Source organism: Oncorhynchus nerka, linkage group LG24 (assembly GCF_034236695.1).
Source record: "Oncorhynchus nerka isolate Pitt River linkage group LG24, Oner_Uvic_2.0, whole genome shotgun sequence".
NCBI classification, from domain to species: Eukaryota; Metazoa; Chordata; class Actinopteri; order Salmoniformes; family Salmonidae; genus Oncorhynchus; species Oncorhynchus nerka.
Window position 1 is genome coordinate 2,972,000 of NC_088419.1, and position 16,026 is coordinate 2,988,025.

At 53.3% G+C, this 16,026-nt stretch overlaps 1 protein-coding gene across 1 annotated transcript in view; it reads right to left on the reverse strand.

The window, feature by feature from the left end:
* The window catches only part of map7b (microtubule-associated protein 7b), a 62,624-nt gene that overhangs the window by 30,595 nt on the left and 16,003 nt on the right, over positions 1-16,026 (reverse strand). The window contains exons 5-9 of the mRNA XM_065009418.1: positions 15,549-15,653; positions 13,801-13,914; positions 12,411-12,506; positions 6,511-6,627; positions 4,571-4,728 (exon numbers count right to left, since the gene is read on the reverse strand). Of these exons, the coding sequence (XP_064865490.1) occupies positions 4,571-4,728; positions 6,511-6,627; positions 12,411-12,506; positions 13,801-13,914; positions 15,549-15,653 (590 nt within the window). The remainder of the gene's footprint in view (positions 1-4,570; positions 4,729-6,510; positions 6,628-12,410; positions 12,507-13,800; positions 13,915-15,548; positions 15,654-16,026) is intronic.

The window sequence follows — 16,026 nt, forward strand, 5'->3', positions numbered from 1 at the left end:
GTCCTGAGGGTAGCGTATTGATGCTAACATGGGACAGTGTGGGGGTCCTGACGGTAGCGTATTGATGCTAACATGGGACAGTGTGGTGGTCCTGAGGGTAGTGTATTGATGCTAACATGGGACAGTGTGGGGACGGTAGCGTATTGATGCTAACATGGGACAGTGTGGGGGTCCTGACGGTGGCGTATTGATGCTAACATGGGACAGTGTGGGGGTCCTGACGGTAGCGTATTGATGCTAACATGGGACAGTGTGGGGACGGTAGCGTATTGATGCTAACATGGGACAGTGTGGGGGTCCTGACGGTAGCGTATTGATGCTAACATGGGACAGTGTGGGGACGGTAGCGTATTGATGCTAACATGGGACAGTGTGGTGGTCCCGACGGTAGTGTATTGATGCTAACATGGGACAGTGTGGGGGTCCTGACGGTAGCGTATTGATGCTAACATGGGACAGTGTGGGGACGGTAGCGTATTGATGCTAACATGGGACAGTGTGGTGGTCCCGACGGTAGTGTATTGATGCTAACATGGGACAGTGTGGGGGTCCTGACGGTAGCGTATTGATGCTAACATGGGACAGTGTGGGGATCCTGACGGTAGTGTATTGATGCTAACATGGGACAGTGTGGGGACGGTAGCGTATTGATGCTAACATGGGACAGTGTGGGGATCCTGACGGTAGTGTATTGATGCTAACATGGGACAGTGTGGGGACGGTAGCGTATTGATGCTAACATGGGACAGTGTGGGGGTCCTGACGGTAGCGTATTGATGCTAACATGGGACAGTGTGGGGGTCCCGACGGTAGCGTATTGATGCTAACATGGGACAGTGTGGTGGTCCTGAGGGTAGCGTATTGATGCTAACATGGGACAGTGTGGGGGTCCTGACGGTAGCGTATTGATGCTAACATGGGACAGTGTGGTGGTCCTGAGGGTAGCGTATTGATGCTAACATGGGACAGTGTGGTGGTCCTGAGGGTAGCGTATTGATGCTAACATGGGACAGTGTGGGGGTCCTGACGGTAGCGTACTGATGCTAACATGGGACAGTGTGGTGGTCCTGAGGGTAGCGTATTGATGCTAACATGGGACAGTGTGGGGACGGTAGCGTATTGATGCTAACATGGGACAGTGTGGGGGTCCAAACTGACTGACGGTAGCGTATTGATGCTAACATGGGACAGTGTGGGGGTCCTGACGGTAGCGTATTGATGCTAACATGGGACAGTGTGGGGATCCTGACGGTAGCGTATTGATGCTAACATGGGACAGTGTGGGGGTCCTGACGGTAGCGTATTGATGCTAACATGGGACAGTGTGGGGGTCCTGACGGTAGCGTATTGATGCTAACATGGGACAGTGTGGGGGTCCTGACGGTAGCGTATTGATGCTAACATGGGACAGTGTGGGGGGGTCCTGACGGTAGCGTATTGATGCTAACATGGGACAGTGTGGGGGTCCTGACGGTAGCGTATTGATGCTAACATGGGACAGTGTGGGGATCCTGACGGTAGTGTATTGATGCTAACATGGGACAGTGTGGGGATCCTAACATGGGACAGTGTAGTGTATTGATGCTAACATGGGACAGTGTGGGGGTCCTGACGGTAGCGTATTGATGCTAACATGGGACAGTGTGGGGATCCTGACGGTAGCGTATTGATGCTAACATGGGACAGTGTGGGGGTCCTGACGGTAGCGTATTGATGCTAACATGGGACAGTGTGGGGATCCTGACGGTAGTGTATTGATGCTAACATGGGACAGTGTGGGGGTCCAAACTGACTGACGGTAGCGTATTGATGCTAACATGGGACAGTGTGGGGGTCCTGACGGTAGCGTATTGATGCTAACATGGGACAGTGTGGGGTCCTGACGGTAGCGTATTGATGCTAACATGGGACAGTGTGGGGACCTGACGGTAGCGTATTGATGCTAACATGGGACAGTGTGGGGGTCCTGACGGTAGCGTATTGATGCTAACATGGGACAGTGTGGGGGTCCCGACGGTAGCGTATTGATGCTAACATGGGACAGTGTGGTGGTCCTGAGGGTAGCGTATTGATGCTAACATGGGACAGTGTGGGGTCCTGACGGTGTGGGGTCCCGACGCGTATTGATGCTAACATGGGACAGTGTGGTGGTCCTGAGGGTAGTGTATTGATGCTAACATGGGACAGTGTGGGGACGACGGTAGCGTATTGATGCTAACATGGGACAGTGTGGGGTCCTGACGGTGGCGTATTGATGCTAACATGGGACAGTGTGGGGTCCTGACGGTTGAGCGTATTGATGCTAACATGGGACAGTGTGGGGACGGTAGCGTATTGATGCTAACATGGGACAGTGTGGGGGTCCTGACGGTAGCGTATTGATGCTAACATGGGACAGTGTGGGGACGGTAGCGTATTGATGCTAACATGGGACAGTGTGGTGGTCCCGACGGTAGTGTATTGATGCTAACATGGGACAGTGTGGGGGTCCTGACGGTAGCGTATTGATGCTAACATGGGACAGTGTGGGGACGGTAGCGTATTGATGCTAACATGGGACAGTGTGGTGGTCCCGACGGTAGTGTATTGATGCTAACATGGGACAGTGTGGGGATCCCGACGGTAGTGTATTGATGCTAACATGGGACAGTGTGGGGACGGTAGCGTATTGATGCTAACATGGGACAGTGTGGGGGTCCTGACGGTAGCGTATTGATGCTAACATGGGACAGTGTGGGGGTCCCGACGGTAGCGTATTGATGCTAACATGGGACAGTGTGGTGGTCCTGAGGGTAGCGTATTGATGCTAACATGGGACAGTGTGGGGGTCCTGACGGTAGCGTATTGATGCTAACATGGGACAGTGTGGTGGTCCTGAGGGTAGCGTATTGATGCTAACATGGGACAGTGTGGGGACGGTAGCGTATTGATGCTAACATGGGACAGTGTGGTGGTCCCGACGGTAGCGTATTGATGCTAACATGGGACAGTGTGGGGGTCCTGACGGTAGCGTATTGATGCTAACATGGGACAGTGTGGGGACGGTAGCGTATTGATGCTAACATGGGACAGTGTGGGGTCCCGAGCGGATGCTAACATGTGTATTGATGCTAACATGGGACAGTGTGGGGATCCTGACGGTAGCGTATTGATGCTAACATGGGACAGTGTGGGGATCCATGACAGGTGGGGTCCCGAGTGTATTGATGCTAACATGGGACAGTGTGGGGACGGTAGCGTATTGATGCTAACATAGGACAGTGTGGGGATCCTGACGGTAGCGTATTGATGCTAACATGGGACAGTGTGGGGGGACAGTGTGGGGGTCCCGACGGTAGCGTATTGATGCTAACATGGGACAGTGTGGGGGTCCTGACGGTAGCGTATTGATGCTAACATGGGACAGTGTGGGGATCCTGACGGTAGCGTATTGATGCTAACATGGGACAGTGTGGGGGTCCCGACGGTAGTGTATTGATGCTAACATGGGACAGTGTGGGGGTCCTGGCGGCAGCGTATTGATGCTAACATGGTGATTTGCAAAATGAATGTGCACATACATGTAATTCAATCCCTGAGCACCACACTGCTCAAGCACGTTTGCACAGCCAGAACTTGGTTCTATTTGTGAATCTTTGACGTGCTGCAAGTCCGGCCTCTCCCGTCTCCTCATTGACTGGACTGGGCCTTTAAAAGCTGCACTGTCACTTTTTGGGCGACCTGACCAAATTCACATAGAACTATGGGTTATAGATCTGTCGATCTCAATGAAATCAAGTCTAAGAAGTGGTATATCTGTTCTATGTACGTTATTTCTATGCTTCACATTCTTTAGGTTTGGAACATCGGCTTTGAAAAACACATTTCTCAGAGGATTAGATGGTGAAATGATACTTTATACTTGCTTGTTTTGTCATATAAACTGACGGTAGCGTATTGATGCTAACATGGTTAGCAAAACTTTGTCATCTAAACTGAAATGAGGTATTAGAATGTTTGCAACCAGGAAACGGTGGAGGGATTCCTGCATAGTTCAGCTTTAATAATGTCATAATCCATCACAGACAGACAGATGGGTGCAGAGCCCACAGACAGATGGGTGCAGAGCCCACAGACAGACAGACAGACAGACAGACGGGTGCAGAGCCCACAGACAGACAGACAGACAGACGGGTGCAGAGCCCACAGACAGACAGACTGGTGCAGAGCCCACAGACAGACAGACAGACGGGTGCAGAGCCCACAGACAGACAGACAGACGGGTGCAGAGCCCACAGACAGACAGACAGACAGACAGATGGGTGCAGAGCCCACAGACAGACAGACAGACAGACAGATGGGTGCAGAGCCCACAGACAGACAGACAGATGGGTGCAGAGCCCACAGACTGACTGATCTTTTGTGTCTGACTGACCTGGTTTTCACCGATGCACGCATCAAGTCCTAACGTCGTCATGTGATATCTTACCGGCGCGGGTTGCTGTCGTCATGTGATATCTTACCGGCGCGGGTTGCTGTCGTCATGTGATATCTTACCGGCGCGGGTTGCTGTCGTCATGGGATATCTTACCGGTGCGTTGCCGGTGGTCCTCCTGCGGTTGGTCATGTCCCTGGGGAGGCGTGGCTCTTGGCTGCGGCAGACACTCAGAGGCTGGGACTGGATGGACTTGAAGGACATAGATCCCATAGGGTGGCAGGACACTGAGCGAGGACATACAGGCATGGCTCCTGTCACACGGTCACCACCAATCAGGGGTTAGACATGGACAGGATGGGTGAAAGGAGCGATGGATCGGGTGGAGCAGAGGGAGAGAGGTGGTGAGGGGAGAGAGAGGTGGTGAGGGGAGAGAGAGGTGGTGAGGGGAGAGAGAGGTGGTGAGGGGAGAGAGGTGGTGAGGGGAGAGAGAGGTGGTGAGGGGGGAGAGAGGTGGTGAGGGGGAGAGGTGGTGAGGGGGAGAGGTGGTGAGGGGAGAGAGGTGGTGAGGGGAGGGGGGTGAGAGAGGTGGTGAGGGGAGAGAGGTGGTGAGGGGGAGAGGTGGTGAGGGGGAGAGGTGGTGAAGGGGAGAGGTGGTGAGGGGGAGAGGTGGTGGGGGAGAGGTGGTGGGGGAGGTGGTGAGGGGGAGAGGTGGTGAGGGAGAGAGGTGGTGAGGGAGAGGGGAGAGGGAGAGAGGTGGGTGAGGGGAGAGAGAGGTGGTGAGGGGAGAGAGGTGGTGAGGGAGAGGTGGTGAGGGGAGGGGTGGTGAGGGGGTGGTGAGGAGAGAGAGGTGGTGAGGGGAGAGAGAGGTGGTGAGGGGAGAGAGTGGTGAGGGGAGAGAGAGGTGGTGAGGGGGGTGGTGAGAGAGGTGGTGAGGGGGAGAGAGAGGTGGTGAGGGGGAGAGAGGTGGTGAGGGGGAGAGAGGTGGTGAGGGAGAGAGAGGTGGTGAGGGGGAGAGAGGTGGTGGTGGGGGGAGAGAGGTGGTGAGGGGGGAGAGAGGTGGTGAGGGAGAGAGAGGTGGTGAGGGGAGAGAGTGGTGGGGGAGAGGGGAGAGAGGTGGTGAGGGGAGAGAGGTGGTGAGGGGAGAGAGGTGGTGAGGGGAGAGAGGTGGTGAGGGGGAGAGGGTGGTGAGGGGGAGAGGTGGTGAGGGGAGAGAGGTGGTGAGGGGGGAGAGGTGGTGAGGGGAGAGGTGGTGAGGTGGTGAGGGGGAGAGGGTGGTGAGGGGGGAGAGGTGGTGAGGGGGAGAGGTGGTGAGGGGGAGAGAGGTGGTGAGGGGGAGAGGTGGTGAGGGGAGAGAGGTGGTGAGGGGGAGAGGTGGTGAGGGAGAGGTGGTGAGGGGAGAGGTGGTGAGGGGAGAGACGTGGTGAGGGGGAGAGGTGGTGAGGGGAGAGAGGGTGGTGAGGGGAGAGAGGTGGTGAGGGGAGAGAGGTGGTGAGGGGAGACAGAGAGGTGGTGAGGGGAGGAGGTGGGTGGAGAGAGTGGTGAGGGGAGAGAGAGGTGGTGAGGGGAGAGAGAGGTGGTGAGGGGAGAGAGGTGGTGAGGGGAGAGAGAGGTGGTGAGGAGAGAGAGGTGGTGAGGGGAGTGGTGAGGGGAGAGAGAGGTGGTGAGGGGAGAGAGAGGTGGTGAGGGGAGAGAGGGTGGTGAGGGGAGAGAGGGGGAGAGGTGGTGAGGGGAGAGAGGTGGTGAGGGAGAGGTGGTGAGGGGAGAGAGGTGGTGAGGGGGTGAGGGGTGGTGAGGGGAGAGAGGTGGTGAGGGGAGAGGAGGTGGTGAGGGGGTGAGAGAGAGGTGGTGAGGGGGAGAGAGGTGGTGAGGGGAGAGAGAGGTGGTGAGGGGAGAGAGAGGTGGTGAGGGGAGAGAGAGGTGGTGAGGGGAGAGAGGTGGTGAGGGGAGAGAGAGGTGGTGAGGGGAGAGAGAGGTGGTGAGGGGAGAGAGAGGTGGTGAGGGGAGAGAGAGGTGGTGAGGTGGATCAGACAGGTTAGTGATGTAATCAATCAGAGCTCACTGCACCCATCAGTGAGATATAGTAGGTGTGTTACCTGTGTCTCCAGACAGGCTCATGGTGAGGGGAGAGAGGTGGTGAGGGGAGGAGGTGGTGGGGGAGAGACGATTGACCACTGTGTTCTCCCACGGGGTCAGCGGCATACAACGCATGCCTGGAACGAACACACACACAGATCGTTAGTTGAGATGCAAATGCAGTAAGGGGAGGATGGTGAGGGGATAGTAACGTGAGGTTAAGGGGAGGATCGAGGTGGTGAGGGGAGAGTGGTGAGGGGAGGATCGCCATAGTAGGTGCGTTAAGGGGAGGATCGCCAGAGAGGTGGTGTTAGGGGAGAGGTGGTGAGGGAGAGAGTGGTGAGGTGAAGGGGAGGATGGTGAGAGGTGAGTGCGTTAAGGGAGGATCGGTGGTGAGGGAAGTCGTTAAGGGAGGATCGCCTTAGTGGTGACGGGAGAGGAGGAGAGGTGGTAGTAACATGCGGTGAGGGGGAGAGAGCCATAGTAACTGCAGTACAGGGAGGATAGCCATAGGGAACATGCAGTAAGGGGAGGATCGCCATAGTAACATGCAGTAAGGGAGGATAGCCATAGTAACATGCAGTAAGGGGAGGATCGCCATAGTAACGTGCGGTGAGGGGAGGATCGCCATAGTAGAGGTGGTGAGGAGGGTGAGGGAGGATCGCCAGGGAGACGTGCGGTGAGGGAGGATCGCCAGGGTAGACGAGCGGGTGAGGGGAGGATCGCCAGGTGGTGAGGGGACGAGCAGTAAGGGAGGGAGATCGCCAGGAGGTGGTGAGGTGAGTAAGGGGAGGATCGCCATAGTAACGAGCGGTGGTGAGGGGAGGATCGCCATGGTGAGGGGACGAGAGGTGGTGAGGGGAGGATGGTGATAGGAGACGTGGTGAGGGGAGGATCGCCAGGGGTAGATGGTGCGGTAAGGGGAGGATCGCCAGGGAGTAACGTGGTAAGGGGAGAAGGTCGCCATAGAACGAGGTGGTGAGGGGAGGATCGCCATAGTAACGTGGTGAGGGAATGAGAGGTGGTGAGTAACATGTGGTAAGGGGAGGATGGTGAGGGTAACATGTGGTGGTGAGGGGAGGATGGCCATAGTAACATGTGGTGAGGGGAGGATAGCCATAGTAACGTGTGGTGAGGGGAGGATCGCCATGAGTAACGTGCGTGTAGGGAATGAGGTGGTAGTAACATGTGGTAAGGGAGGATCGCCATAGTAACATGGGTAAGGAGGATCAATCAGCTCATAGTAACATGTGTAAGAGGGAGGATCGCCATAGTAACATGTGGTAAGGGGAGGATAGCCATAGTAACATGTGGTAAGGGGAGGATCGCCATAGTAACGTGCGGTAAGGGAATGATCACCATAGTAACGTGCGGTAAGGGGGAATCGCCATAGTAATGTGCAGTAAGGGGGTATCGCAATAGTAACATGCGGTAAGGGGAGTATCGCCATAGTAACGAGAGGTAAGGATCGCCATAGTAACGTGATGCAAGGGGAGGATAGCCATAGTAACATGCAGTAAGGGGAGGATCGCCATAGTAACGTGCGGTAAGGGGAGGATCGCCATAGTAACGTGCGTTAAGGGGAGGATCGCCATAGTAACGTGCAGTAAGGGGAGGATCGCCATAGTAACGTGCAGTAAGGGGAGGATCGCCATAGTAACGTGCAGTAAGGGGAGGATCGCCATAGTAACGTGCGGTAAGGGAATGATCACCATAGTAACGTGCGGTAAGGGGGAATCGCCATAGTAATGTGCAGTAAGGGGGTATCGCAATAGTAACATGCGGTAAGGGGAGTATCGCCATAGTAACGAGAGGTAAGGATCGCCATAGTAACGTGATGCAAGGGGAGGATAGCCATAGTAACATGCAGTAAGGGGAGGATCGCCATAGTAACGTGCGGTAAGGGGAGGATCGCCATAGTAACGTGCGGTAAGGGGAGGATCGCCATAGTAACGTGCAGTAAGGGGAGGATCGCCATAGTAACGTGCAGTAAGGGGAGGATCGCCATAGTAACGTGCAGTAAGGGGAGGATCGCCATAGTAACGTGCGGTAAGGGGAGGATCGCCATAGTAACGTGCAGTAAGGGGAGGATCGCCATAGTAACGTGCGGTAAGGGGAGGATCGCCATAGTAACGTGCGGTAAGGGAATGATCGCCATAGTAACGTGTGGTAAGGGGAGGATCGCCATAGTAACGTGTGGTAAGGGGAGGATCGCCATAGTAACATGTGGTAAGGATCGGTAAACGGGAAGGAATGATCGCCATAGTAACATGTGGTAAGGGGAGGATCGCCATAGTAACGTGTGGTAAGGGGAGGATCGCCATAGTAACGTGCAGTAAGGGGAGGATCGCCATAGTAACGTGCGGTAAAGGGAGGATCGCCATAGTAACGTGCGGTAAAGGGAGGATCGCCATAGTAACATGCGGTAAAGGGAGGATCGCCATAGTAACATGCAGTAAGGGGAGGATCGCCATAGTAACATGCAGTAAGGGGAGGATCGCCATAGTAACATGCAGTAAGGGGAGGATCGCCATAGTAACTGAGAAAACGTGCAAAAGAACATGGTGAATTAAGTGAACCGTTCTGTGCTTTAACCAGTGTGACAGGATCCGTGTCCTTATGGGTTTCATTTGAGATGCAGACATCATGGGGGATAGATCCACATCCCAGAGTCCTTTTCTTTCATTATCCAATTACTCAATACATGATTTACTGAAAGACAGAGCTGGTGTGAGTGTGAGAGATCTGGTGTGTGCACACGGGGAAGCCACCAAGCCATGCTGAAGCTCTTAGCGGCGCGCCTGGGATCGACGGGACCTTAGCGGCGCGTCTGGGACAGACTGGACCTTCCTTAGTGGCGCGTCTGGGACCGACAGGACCTTAGCGGGGCGTCTGGGACAGACAGGACCTTAACGGAGGATCTGGGACCGGGATAGTAACTGCAGCGGGGAGTCTGGGACAGAACATGGACCTTAAGGGGAGGATCGCGTCTGGGACAGACAGGACCTTCCTAATGGCAGTAAGGGAGGATCGCAGTAACAGTGGCGCGTCTGGGACAGACAGGACCTTAGCGGTTTCATTTGACATGACAGACATCATGGGGGATGGGACCGACAGGACCTTAGAGTCCTTCTGGGACTTTCAGGACCTTCCTCAATACATGATCTGGGAAGACAGGACCTGGCGTGAGTCTGGGACAAGACAGGACCTGGTGTGGGACAAGACAGGACCAAGCCTGGGACAAGACAGGACCTTAGGGACAAGACAGGACCTTAGCCTGGGACAAGACAGGACCTTAGCGTCTGGGACAAGACGGACCTTAGCGTCTGGGACAAGACAGGACCTTCCTGGGACAAGACAGGACCTCTGGGACAAGACAGGACCTTAGCGTCTGGGACAAGACAGGACCTTAGCGTCTGGGACAAGACAGGACGCGTCTGGGACAAGACAGGACCTTAGCGTCTGGGACAAGACAGGACCTCTGGGACAAGACAGGACCTTAGGACCTGGGACAAGACAGGACGGCGCGTCTGGGACAAGACAGGACCTTAGCGTCTGGGACAAGACAGGACCTCTGGGACAAGACAGGACCTTCCTGGGACAAGACAGGACCTTAGCGTCTGGGACAAGACAGGACCTTCCTGGGAGACAGGACGCGCTGGGACAAGACAGGACCTTAGCGTCTGGGACAAGACAGGACCTGGGACAAGACAGGACCTTAGCGTCTGGGACAAGACAGGACCTTAGCGGGACAAGACAGGACCTTAGCGGCGCGTCTGGGACAAGACAGGACCTTCCTTAGTGGCGCGTCTGGGACAAGACAGGACCTTCCTTAGTGGCTCGTCTGGGACAAGACAGGACCTTAGCGTCTGGGACAAGACAGGACCTTAGCGTCTGGGACAAGACAGGACCTTAGCGTCTGGGACAAGACAGGACCTTAGCGTCTGGGACAAGACAGGACCTTAGCGTCTGGGACAAGACAGGACCTTAGCGTCTGGGACAAGACAGGACCTTAGCGTCTGGGACAAGACAGGACCTTAGCGTCTGGGACAAGACAGGACCTTAGCGTCTGGGACAAGACAGGACCTTAGCGTCTGGGACAAGACAGGACCTTAGCGTCTGGGACAAGACAGGACCTTAGCGTCTGGGACAAGACAGGACCTTAGCGTCTGGGACAAGACAGGACCTTGGGACAAGACAGGACGTCTGGGACAAGACAGGACCTTAGCGTCTGGGACAAGACAGGACCTTAGCGTCTGGGACAAGACAGGACCTTAGCGTCTGGGACAAGACAGGACCTTAGCGTCTGGGACAGACAGGACCTTAGCGTCTGGGACAGACAGGACCTTAGCGTCTGGGACAGACAGGACCTTAGCGTCTGGGACAGACAGGACCTTAGCGTCTGGGACAGACAGGACCTTAGCGTCTGGGACAGACTGGGACAGACAGGACCTTAGCGTCTGGGACAGACAGGACCTTAGCGTCTGGGACAGACAGGACCTTAGCGTCTGGGACAGACAGGACCTTAGCGTCTGGGACAGACAGGACCTTAGCGTCTGGGACAGACAGGACCTTAGTGTCTGGGACAGACAGGACCTTAGTGTCTGGGACAGACAGGACCTTAGTGTCTGGGACAGACAGGACCTTAGTGTCTGGGACAGACAGGACCTTAGTGTCTGGGACAGACAGGACCTTAGTGTCTGGGACAGACAGGACCTTAGTGTCTGGGACAGACAGGACATTAGTGTCTGGGACAAGACAGGACATTAGTGTCTGAGACAAGACAGGATCAGTGGACAGAGGGATAACAGTGTGACATGCAGGATTCAGAACAAGCTTCCCAGACAAAACACCTCTGAACAGATGCACACAGGCTGGAAACGATCTAGTCAACTGCATAGGCCTGCTTCCCCTGATGATCCAGGCCCGGTCTCAACTGCATAGGCCTGCTTCCCCTGATGATCCAGGCCCGGTCTCAACTGCATAGGCCTGCTTCCCCTGATGATCCAGGCCCGGTCTCAACTGCATAGGCCTGCATTATCGTCAGTATCCTAGACCACATAGAACTACATTATCATCTGTCTCCTGGACCACCTAGAACTACATTATCATCTGTCTCCTGGACCACCTAGGACTACATTATCGTTGGTCTCCTAGCGCTACATTATCATCAGTCTCGTAGAGCTACATTATCGTCGGTCTCGTAGAGCTACATTATCGTCGTTCTCCTAGAGCTACATTATCGTTGGTCTCCTAGAACTACACTATCGTCGATCTCCTAGAACTACGTTATCGTCGGTCTCCTGGAACTACATTATCGGTATCCTAGACCACTTAGAGCTACATTACCGCCTGTCTCCGAGACCACCTACAATTACATTATCGTCTGTCTCCTCGACTGCCTACATCTACATTACCTTCGGTCTCCTTGAACTACATTATCGGTCTCCTAGACCACCTAGAGCTACATTATCGTCCGTCTCCAAGACCTCCTTGAACTACATTATCAGCTGTCTCCTAGACCACCAAGAACTACATTGTCAGTCTCCTAGACCGTCTTGTGTGTAAATGATAATAAACGCGACAGATTGATTTTCATATAAACACAGTAGCAAAAAAGGAGATTTAAAAGCGTTTCAAGAACATGTAATGGTGGTCCGTATTAAAAACCTTTAACGGAATAATGACTTAGAACTAATGTGTTTGTAGAATGTTCTAGTACAGTGTTGGGATAACTGATTTTAATGATTGAAAAATGATTGAAAAATTTCCATCCTCAGATAAATAAATTTAAATAATAATAAATAAATGACAATAAAGTTATATTGTAATTTGAAGAGATCAGTTTCCAGCCTGTGATGTGATAGGTGGGAATGAGGGTGATTACAGAGTAAAAATTCCCTATTTTTCCCAGAACCACCTTGGGGTTTGTAGTGGGCGGTCTTTCCCCCTGGTAGGCGGAGTTTGGACTGTGATTTGTTAAGTAAGGGTGAAGAGGAGGTCCTTTTCTGTAACACTGAGAGGAGCAATGACAAAATCACCACACTTTCTATAATATATACATTAAAAACACACCACACAGCCGAAATTAGAATACCAAATATCATGCCACAACACGGCAGGAAGATGTAAACACCACACTGTGAACATGCAACATTTAGTCAGATTATTGACACACACACACACACACACACACACACACACACGCAGACACACACACACAGACACACACACACACACACACACACACACACACGCAGACACACACACACACACACAGACACACACACACACACACACACACACACACACACACACACACACACACACGCAGACACACACACGCAGACACACACACACACACACGCAGACACACACACACACACACGCACACACACACACACACACGCAGACACACACACACACGCAGACACACACACACACACACACAGACACACACACACACGCACACACACACACACGACACACACACACACACGCAGACACACACAGACACACACACACACACACGCACACACACACACACACACACAGACACACACACACAACATTTTTACCACGACGTTAGCCAATGTAAACTTTACTCGACACACCAACCAATGAGAACTTAGAGATGAAACAAACCACTGTAGTAAACAGCAATAGTTCATTAATACTAATACATTAATATATTATATAATATTAATATATATAATCTTCGTACAATATGATCATCTGTGTGCCTAAAATATAAAACGCAACAATTAAAAAATATTTTACTGAGTTACAATTCATATAAGGAAATCAGATAAAGACTTAATGAATTTCATTTAAATTATCTATGGATTTCACATGACTGGGCAGGGAATACTCCTCAGCCCCCCCTGCTTCCAAAATTTCCTAAAATTATATTGGAGGCGGCTTATGGTAGAGAAATTAACATTAAATTATCTGGTTGACATTCCTGCAGTTTTCATGCAAATAGCACGCTCCCTCAAAACTAGAGACGTCTGTGGCATTGTGTTGTGTGACAAAACTGCACATTTTAAAGTGGATTTTTATTGTCCCCAGCACAAGGTGCACCTGTGTAATAATCATGCTGTTTAATCAGCTTCTTGATATGCCACACCTGTCAGGTGAATTGATTATCTTGGCAAAGGAGAAATGCTCACTAACAGGGATGTAAACACATTTCTTTGTACAATTTCCGATGTTTTTTTTTTGAGATCGTGAAACTTGGGACGTTACATGTTGCGTTTATATTTTTGTTTAGTGTATATACACACACGTGTGTGTGTGTGTGTGTTTACCTCGGTCTGGAGAATGTAAGAGTGTGGCAGAGGAGTAGGACAGTCTCTTGGTTATAACTGGATCAGCTGCATGTTTAGAAAGGTTCATGGTCGACACAGACCGTCTGTCAGCATCTACAGACACACAGACAGAACAGACATCAGATAACAGACTGAGCTGAGAGAGAGAGGGGGGAGAGCTGAGAGAGAGAGGGGGAGAGCTGAGAGAGAGCTGACAGAGGGGGAGAGCTGAGAGAGAGAGAGAGGAGGGGGAGAGCTGAGAGAGAGAGAGGGGGAGAGCTGAGGAGAGCTGAGAGAGAGAGGAGCTGAGAGAGAGCTGAGAGCTGAGAGAGAGCTGACAGAGGGTGAGAGCTGAGAGAGAGAGGGGGGGAGAGCTGAGAGAGAGAGAGAGGGGGAGAGCTGAGAGAGAGAGAGAGGGAGAGCTGAGAGAGAGAGAGAGAGAGGGGGGAGAGCTGAGAGAGAGAGAGAGAGAGCTGAGAGAGAGAGGGGAGAGCTGAGAGAGAGAGCTGAGAGAGAGGGGGGAGCTGAGAGAGCTGAGAGGGGGAGAGCTGAGAGAGGGGAGCTGAGAGAGAGGGGAGAGAGCTGAGAGAGAGAGGGGAGAGCTGAGAGAGAGAGGGGGAGAGCTGAGAGAGAGAGGGGAGAGCTGAGAGAGAGAGGGGGAGAGCTGAGAGAAGAGAGGGGGAGCTGAGAGCTGAGAGAGAGGGTGGGAGCTGAGAGCTGAGAGAGAGGGGGGAGCTGAGAGAGAGGGGGAGCTGAGAGAGGGGGGAGCTGAGAGGAGCTGAGAGAGGGGGGAGCTGAGAGAGAGGGGGAGCTGAGAGAGAGGGGGAGCTGAGAGAGAGGGGGGGAGCTGAGAGAGAGGGGGAGCTGAGAGAGAGGGGGGAGCTGAGAGGGGGGAGCTGAGAGAGAGAGGGGGAGCTGAGAGAGAGGGGGGAGCTGAGAGAGAGAGGGGGAGAGCTGAGAGAGAGAGGGGAGAGAGCTGAGAGAGAGAGGGGAGAGCTGAGAGAGAGAGGGGGAGAGCTGAGAGAGAGAGGGGGAGAGCTGAGAGAGAGAGAGAGGGGGAGATCTGAGAGAGAGAGGGGGAGAGCTGACAGAGAGAGGGGGAGATCTGAGAGAGAGAGAGGGGGAGATCTGAGAGAGAGAGAGAGGGGGAGATCTGAGAGAGAGGGGAGATCTGAGAGAGAGAGGGGGAGAGCTGAGAGAGAGAGGGGGGAGAGCTGAGAGAGAGAGGGGGAGAGCTGAGAGAGAGAGGGGGGAGAGCTGACAGAGAGAGGGGGGAGAAAGTGAAAACGAGAAAACAAAGGGAGCGCTATAGAGCTTTCCAGCCAACACTCTCTAGAGGTGCTACTGCTCTATTCTATGACAAAACCAGGGGGACTTCCTCCACCAGGGGGACTTCCTCCACCAGGGGGACTTCCTCCACCAGGGGGACTTCCTCCACCAGGGGGACTTCCTCCACCAGGGGGACTTCCTCCACCACCAGGGGGACTTGGGAATCCATTCGGACTCAAGGTGTAGTGATTACTACAACACTGATGTTTAGCGCTAATCATGAGGGAACTAGCTACTATTCTCTACCGCTAACCAATAGGGATACATACTCACATAACACACCGACATGCTAATGCTAATTCATTTTGCTCACGCTAATCAAGCGGAACATTCACATTCAGTTCAACTAGCTACCAAGCTAATGCTAGCTAGCTAATGCTAGGTAGCAGGCTAGTGCTAGCTGAGAATGATATATTCACATTGGTGGCTCAGGCCGTATCTGCGGTAGACACTGAATGCACCTTGGAGATGGTGCTCCAGCCCTGCTAGGTCGAGGGGATAGAGGAACGACGACTCGACAAAACCTGCAACAGGACAAAACAACCAGAGAGCAGAGAGAGGTAGAGACAGGGGGAAGTGGGGAGGAGGGCAGCGAGCGATAGAGAGTGTTTGTTGTGTTTGTGTGTACAGTGTGGGGAGAGAGAGAGAGCATGGTATGAGTCAGCATAAACACCAGTCAACAAAAAGGATGAGCATGCAACAGACTCAACTTAATAACACACACACACACACACACGCAGACACACACACACACACGCAGACACACACACACACACACACACACACACACACACAGACACACACACACACACACACACACGCAGACACACACACACACACACACACGCACGCACACACACACACACACACGCACGCAGACACACACACACACACACA